This window comes from Oryza glaberrima, chromosome 2 (assembly GCF_000147395.1).
Source record: "Oryza glaberrima chromosome 2, OglaRS2, whole genome shotgun sequence".
NCBI classification, from domain to species: domain Eukaryota; kingdom Viridiplantae; phylum Streptophyta; class Magnoliopsida; order Poales; family Poaceae; genus Oryza; species Oryza glaberrima.
In genome coordinates, this window is record NC_068327.1 from 10,593,539 (window position 1) to 10,600,948 (window position 7,410).

The window sequence follows — 7,410 nt, forward strand, 5'->3', positions numbered from 1 at the left end:
TATTATTTACTATAGGTGACATGGCTACTTATTGCAGCCAATATGTTGTGTTATTGACCTTGCTCTTAGAGCAAGTTTAATAGTATAGCCAACTACTAGCTACAAATCATCTATAGCTAATGTAATAGCTAATTCATACAATAGTTGCTTACTATACTATTAATACCTGATCCCACCTGTCATACACACATTGCGTCTTAGAGTCCGTGCTACAGCTAGCTACAGATCTGTAGCCCGTTGCTCTTATCTCTTTTTTTATCTCTTTAAAATACGTTTATAGCTGGTTTATAACCCATTACTGTACCTGCTCTTATAGTCTTATGTACCGTAGTAATATTTTCCGAACCCTTTCCATAAAGAAAAAAAAATGGAAACCGGAAAAGAGAACAAGGAACCAGTACACTAGCTTCCATGCTTCCATTGATTCCCCTTCTATGCATTCCGTCCCTCCCGATTCTCCAAACCCACTCACACACCCAAGAAGATGGAAGGTCAGGGAACGCACCCTGCCATGCCCGCCGCCGCCGTCGCCGTCTCGGTGGTGCTCGACGACGACGACCTCCTCCGCGAGATCATCCTGCGCCTCGCCTTCCCCACCGACCTCGTCCGCTCCGCCGCCGTCTCCAGGCGCTGGCTCCGCGTCGCCTCCGCCCCGGCCTTCCTCCGCCGCTACCGCGCCCTCCACCCGCCCCGCGTCCTCGGCCTCTTCGCCAAGCACGCCGGGGGCTCGCTGTTCGAGCCTCTCCCCCACCCCCGCGGGCTCGCCGCCGCCGCGCGCCGCGCCGCGAAGGGCGCCATGCTCGGCTCCCTCGGCGGCGGCGAGCCGCTGCCCGTGTACGACTGCCGCAACGGCCGCGTCCTGATGGACCTCTCCGACCCGTTCGACCGCGGCGAAGGCGCGCTCGCGGTGGTCAGCCCGCTGCTGCACGCGTCGCGGTCGCTCGCCGTCCTCCCGCCGGTGCCGCTCGCCGCGCGCCCGCCGCCCGTGTCCGCCATGGGCGACGACGACACGCTGCTCGGCCGGGCCACCGACGTCTGCATCCTCCTCCCCGAGGACGGCGGCGATGGCCAGTCCTACACCGTGGTGACGCTGGTGCGCAGCAAGCGCGTGGACTGGCGCGTGCGGTGGGAGTTCTTCGCCAAGGTGTCCGTCCTGCGCGCCGGCGCCTGGGACGACGACGTCGTCCGCGCCACGGCGCCGATCGAGCTCCCGGCGCGGTGCCGCGGCGACACGACCTGGAACCGTGTCCTGCTTGTCCAAGGCAAGCTCTACGTCCTGGGCATGCAGTCCCACGCCATTCTTGTGCTCGACCTGGCATCCATGGCCGCCTCCTTCATCAACCTCCCCGACGGAGTGCGCCACGAGCAGGATGGAGACCTCGACCTGTTCCGCTCAAACGACGCCGGCCTCAACCTCATCCATGTCAATGGGTTTCAAGCTCGTCTCTGGCGTCGCGGTGGCGACGACCACGACCACGATGACGGCGACGGCATGGCAGCGGGCAATTGGGTGTTGGTGGACGACATTGGTGTTCGTCGAGTGTTCGATCACCTCACGAAGGTTGGCGGGAAGATGAACATTGGTGGTCTGGTTGGGGTTATCAAGGTCGGCGACGACTGCGATTTCATGTTCTTGTGCGTTGATGGCGATGTGCTGTACATGGATATCAGGAGGAAGATGGTGAAGAAGATTTTCGAGGCGTCACCGAAGAGAGGAGGTGTTCTGCCAGTGATCCATCCACTGACCATGGTTTGGTGGCCTCCAATCTTCCCAGTGCTGGAGTAGATCAAGGATGGAGGCCATTTCAGTGATCCTTGAAGAGGAGGTTTGGTTTTTGGTGCTTGGTGTCTTAAGTTATTGTCTACTGCTGGATTGATTTATCATGTGTGATGTGTGTTTGTCTCTTCCATTTTGTGGTAATGGACTAAAAATGGTACGGTCGATGAATTAATGGATTAATATATAATATATGGGTATCCTTTCCTAAAATCAATCCCAAGTTCTCTGCTAGCATATTGATTTATAATTTCACGAAACTATAGGTAGTTTGGTTAAATTATCACAAAACTACAAATTTAATATAATGTATAGATTTAAGGTGAAATAGCGTAAAACTACAGATTTAGTAACAAAGTTATCACAAAATTAAATGTTTAATTTAATTTAATCATGCGAATAAGATATTTATAATTCAAACATAATATTAGTGGTAAAGATTTAAACCCCAAAATCTGTAGATTTATGAAAATTTTATTATTAAATTTATAGTTTTGTGATACTTAGCCAAACTTGTAAGTTTATGATAAATTTATTGTTAAATCTGTAATTCTATAATACATCATCTTAAATTTGTAGTTTTATGATAATTTAGTCAAAGTATATATAGTTTTGTGAAATTTACTCTGAATATAATTCCACAAGCACCCTTGGTTACTTCTATCGTAAGCATGAGCCTTAAGTTGGCATGATAACTCTGGTGATGCATTGATCTTGGAGATTTGTTACTGTAACCATGAACTGCAAGAAAGGAAGATATATTTTCTTTGAAGCAAACAACCCGTTGATGGAAAATTTAACCATGTTGATGGCTTATGCTCCATATATCCTTCCGATCGAGCAGTACTACCTCAGCAGCCAGGAACTAGAGAGCCCCAGGCATCAGTCGTTTAGTAATTTTGATGTTCCTATTCTCGTGAGTTGCCTTGCCGAATCAAAATGAAAACCGAAGGATTATAGGTTCTGGATGTTCCATGCTCAAAACAAAACAATTGTTGCCATGTTAGAATCTGAAGCATTATCAATTCAGCAGTTTCTTTTCGTAGCTGTGACTTACCACTTTCAATTATATGCATGAGTTGCTTCAACTATGACCTGAAACCCAAATTCTACTCAATTTTAAGTTGGAACGAAACTAGATAAAACATGCTGGGTAGGCCCACCTGGTGCTAGTGTCTATCGAGCCATAGCTAGACTTTGCTTGGTGGGTACAAGTCCAAATTTTCCAACAACATTACAATTGTTTATATGATCTGCCATATCCTTGTTTTTCGTTTGGATATGTTGCTAAGCCGAGCAAATATTCCTTTTTTTTTAAAAAAAGTGTTAGAACTCAAGCTATGACAGAGTTGCTCTGAAATCCGAAAATTCCTAGTTCAGAACAAGCAGCACATGGTACAACACACAAGGATATGACTTCTTCGTTGTTCCTGTTTCGTATGCACAAAATCAGGAATTGAGATTCAATACAAATGCTACATAATGTTGTATTAAGTATGAACAGAATAAAGTCTGATACTACAAAAAGCTCACAACATGATTCAATCCTAAATTGTCAATGAAAGTTATTCACACATTCCAGGTTTCCAGTTTTTGGACTAAAAACTCAGAAGCAGTACTTTGCAAATAATCTCCAAAACAGGCTATCAAAATTACCAGCTCAAAATTCCTCTGTAGCATACGCGGAAAAAACGTGAAATTTAAACCTGAAATATTGCTTGAATTCAATTTGTTAAGCAGAAGAATATTTTTGAAGTAGATCAGGTTAACTCATACTTAAATCTTATTTTAAAGCGTAACGAAGGAACATCACATAACATTCCTGACTCTCCTAAAAGACTAGTAACAACTAGATTGTTACAGCAAGATAACTACATGCTGAATTGAGAATCGGTTAGACATCACATAAAGCACTAGAGAAAAAAAATCCTCTGGGATCATTCATACTGAATTACTGATCATCGTCATCGTCATAGTTCAAAGCCGGGAAAGTGGGAGGCCATATCATCATGAAGGGAAAGATTTCAAAACCAATATCTTCCTTTGGAGCCATCTCGAAAACCTTGTTCGCTGTCCTGCTCGCAATATGTATGTGGAAGATCACGCGGTCTATCGTCAAGAACAGCTCGGCATTATCCTCGACTCTACGAAGTGAAACAAGAGCATCCCCAAGTGAAGGATCCCCCGACTCCCAATCGGGCCTCGCAACTTGACCAAACGATTGATGCAGAGACATGGTATCAACCATCTCCCAATCACCACCATTCCCACCGCCGTCTGTCGCACGATGCCAAACATGAATCTGAAACCCCTTCAGATGAGCAAGATATAATCCGGAATCGCCGTCCCGCAACAACTCAAGGTTCCCCATATGCTCCAGCTGCTCCACACCATCCGGGAGCTTGATCAAGAACAAGCTCATCGACGCCAGATTCAACCCAAGAACATGCTCCCTGCCCAGCATGTAGAGGCTCCCATGGAAGAGCAATCCACGGTTCATCTTCTTGTTTGGCAAGTAGTGATTCGGCAGCTCGATTGAATCGGAGGTGCGGATCTGGTCGTCTGATTCACCTCTCACCAACACTGCTCTCGCGAACAATCCACGGCCTCTTCGTATCAGAACCACCAGCGTGTAGGAGAGATCGTCGCCGCCGTCGTCCTCCTCCTCCTCCTCCGGGAGCAGCATCCAGCCCGGGCGCAGCACACGGGCATCGTTGGGTACCTGATGGAGCTGCGAGTGCAGGTTCGGGGGCAGATCGGGCGGCTGCCGCGCGGGGGGCAGCAGCGGGGAGACGACGCCGAAGCGTAGCTCGTCGGGCGGGGGCGGGAACTCCGCCCTGAGGAGGCGGCCGTTGCGGCAGTCGAAGACCACGGCGGAGACGTCGGCGCCGCCGAGCGCGAACCCGCCGAGGCGGCGGAGCACGGGGGCGAGCTCCGGGGGCTGGGGAAGCGGCACGAACGCCGGCTGCTCGTCCCGGCGCGCGGTGTGGTAGAAGCCGAGGAGGCGGGGCGGGTTGCGGGCGCGGAAGCGGCGGAGGAAGGACGAGTCGGAGGCGAGGCGGAGCCAGCGGGAGGAGACGAGGGCGGCGCGGACGAGCGTGGTGGGGAAGGCGAGGCGGAGGAGGATCTCGCTGAGGAGGTCGTCGTCGGCGAGCACCGACGAGGCCGCAGAAGCCGCCGGTGGCGGAGAGGAGGGACGCGTCGCCTCGTCTTCCATTTGCATGCGATCGAGGAGGTATTGGAGTCAGGAGCTCAGGTTGAGCTAAGCTAAGCTGGTTTAACAATATTTTTCTACTTAATGTCATTTCTACAACTTCATTACTCTATCCATATCAAAAATAACAATTTTTAACCTTCAAAATTTATATATTAATTTTTCCACGAACATTTTTTTCCAACCAATAATACTCCAACATTCAAGCTCATCACTTCTACCATTTAATTCTACATATATTTTTTAATAACTATGTACAACTCTAAATATATAAATCTATTTATCCTTAATAAAGGAGTAACTAAAAAAAACCACATATATTAATCAGAGAAAAGGAAACATATCTTATATACAAATACTAACTTTAATTCAGGTTCTTTTTTTTTCAATAGTTGGGCTGAATTTTGGTTAGGAGGCGCCCACGCTCTCCTGCTGTAAACCACACACGCGTAGGATTATTTGGACAACACGCCATGCATTATTCTTTTGTCTCTTTTAATATCGAGTTAAACCTTTGCTATAAAAAGGTTTCAAACATCTAGCTTTAACATCGGAACAAAAAAATCTAGATGTACATATACTACTCGTCCTGGAGAAAAAAAGAGGCAAGTGTCAAGTTGTCGAAACAAAATGTCATCTTGTTCTGAACAGGGTATCTAACATTAAGTCATTAAGTCATTAGGAACACCGATCTAAGGGCCTGTTTAGATCCATGCTAAAATTTTTCACCATGTCACATCGAATATTTAGACACATATATGGAGTATTAAATATAAAAAAAATAACTAATTACACAGATTGCGTGTAAATTGCAAGACGAATCTTTTAAGCCTAATTGCTCCATGATTTGACAATGTGGTGCTACATTAAACATTTGCTAATAATAGATTAATTAGGCTTAATTAATAAATTCGTCTTGCAGTTTACAGGCGGAATATGTAATTTGTTTTGTTATTAGTCTACGTTTAATACTTCAAATATGTGTCCGTATATCCGATGTGGCACGCCAAAACTTTACACTCATGGATCTAAGGGGGTGTTTGGGAGAGAGGGGACTAAAGTTTAGTCCCCAAACACCCCCCCCCCCTAAGAGCAAGTACAATAGCAGGCTATAAGCTAACTATAAACATATTTTAAAGAGATAAAATAGGAGAGAGAAGAGCAACGGGCTACAGATCTATAGCCAGCTGCAGCATGGACTCCAGAACGTAATGTGTGTATGATAGGTGGGACCAGGAATTAATAGTATAGTAAGCACTATTGTATGAATTGACTATTAAATTGACTATAGATGAATTGAAACTTGTAGTTGGCTATACTATTAAACTTGCTCTAAACACCCCCTAAGCACAATGAATATGCAGTCAGCAAAATGGGAAGTACGAGGAGAAAGCTACCAGTTCATTAAAAACGCGAACATTATGCTGTAGGATTTTTAGTATTATACAACTAACATTATAAAACTAACCATGGTGAGCCACAATTTCATTTGGAAGATTTGAAACATACAAACAGCTTTATGAAATTAAATCAAATAGTAGTAGTACTTTTTCAACACTATTCGCCTTATCCTTACAGGTTTAAATTAACCTATACAAAAGAGAACCGCGTATTCAGATTAAGCAAGACGAGATGGGAGATATCTCCCAGTCCAATTATGTTAACAACAGTCACAAGTAATTATAATCCCTCCCCTAGCAAGCTAGGATTGAGATCCTCAACAGTCACTGTACCGTGCATTTGTCATTGACATATGGGCCTGATGATTTATGGGCCCATATGTCACTGATAAAGGCGCGGTGCAGTCGACTGCAGAGGATCCTGATCCAGCAGTGTCAATCCTGATCCAGCAAGCTGACACTGCCTGGTTTTGCTCCCGGCGCCGTATTGATCAAAAGTCAGATGATAATTACAGGCAATAACCACTACCTTTTGACAATTGCAAAGCTACATGAGGCATGTACAGATTCTGCACAAGATCAGCAGGTCAAATGAAATGCCTCTCCTGCTGTAAGCCTGTAAAGTACACATATGTAGTATTATTTCAAAAACGTGCTATACATTTAGTCCCTTTAAATCTATCTCTTTTCTTTGTCAGGAATCTCTTTAAACATCGATTGAACATGTGCAATCAACATGCTAAAACTTTGCTACAAAATAGTTTCTTACTTCTTAGCTTAAAGCCATTGGTTCTGAACATGATACCAAACATTCAGAATTGCCTAAACAACAAAGGTTACAGAGTTATTGCACAAGGAATATGCAGACAGCAACACCGGGAATTATGAGGAAGGTACCAGTTCATCGAAAACGTGGAAATTATGCTATAAAATTCTTGAGAATTTACTACATGTTGGGCGCCGTGTGCTAAACCACCCAAGTACAGTCAGTCGATCAGGTTAACACAAAGAGAGCAGAA

At 45.5% G+C, this 7,410-nt stretch overlaps 2 protein-coding genes across 2 annotated transcripts; one reads left to right on the forward strand and one right to left on the reverse strand.

The window, feature by feature from the left end:
- Nucleotides 1–341: 341 nt before the first annotated feature.
- On the forward strand, nucleotides 342–1,968 carry LOC127762427 (uncharacterized). The gene has a single exon (XM_052286936.1). The coding sequence runs from the start codon at nucleotides 485–487 to the stop codon at nucleotides 1,784–1,786; it is 1,302 nt and encodes a 433-aa protein (XP_052142896.1). The 5' UTR covers nucleotides 342–484; the 3' UTR covers nucleotides 1,787–1,968.
- Nucleotides 1,969–3,500: 1,532 nt separating this feature from the next.
- On the reverse strand, nucleotides 3,501–5,019 carry LOC127762428 (uncharacterized). The gene has a single exon (XM_052286937.1). The coding sequence runs from the start codon at nucleotides 4,998–5,000 to the stop codon at nucleotides 3,729–3,731; it is 1,272 nt and encodes a 423-aa protein (XP_052142897.1). The 5' UTR covers nucleotides 5,001–5,019; the 3' UTR covers nucleotides 3,501–3,728.
- Nucleotides 5,020–7,410: the final 2,391 nt, after the last annotated feature.

Excerpts from the sequence above, each read along its gene's own strand:
- LOC127762428 (XM_052286937.1), bottom strand. The coding sequence starts at position 5,000 with ATGCAAATGGAAGACGAGGCGACGCGTCCCTCCTCTCCGCCACCGGCG.
- LOC127762427 (XM_052286936.1), top strand. The coding sequence starts at position 485 with ATGGAAGGTCAGGGAACGCACCCTGCCATGCCCGCCGCCGCCGTCGCC.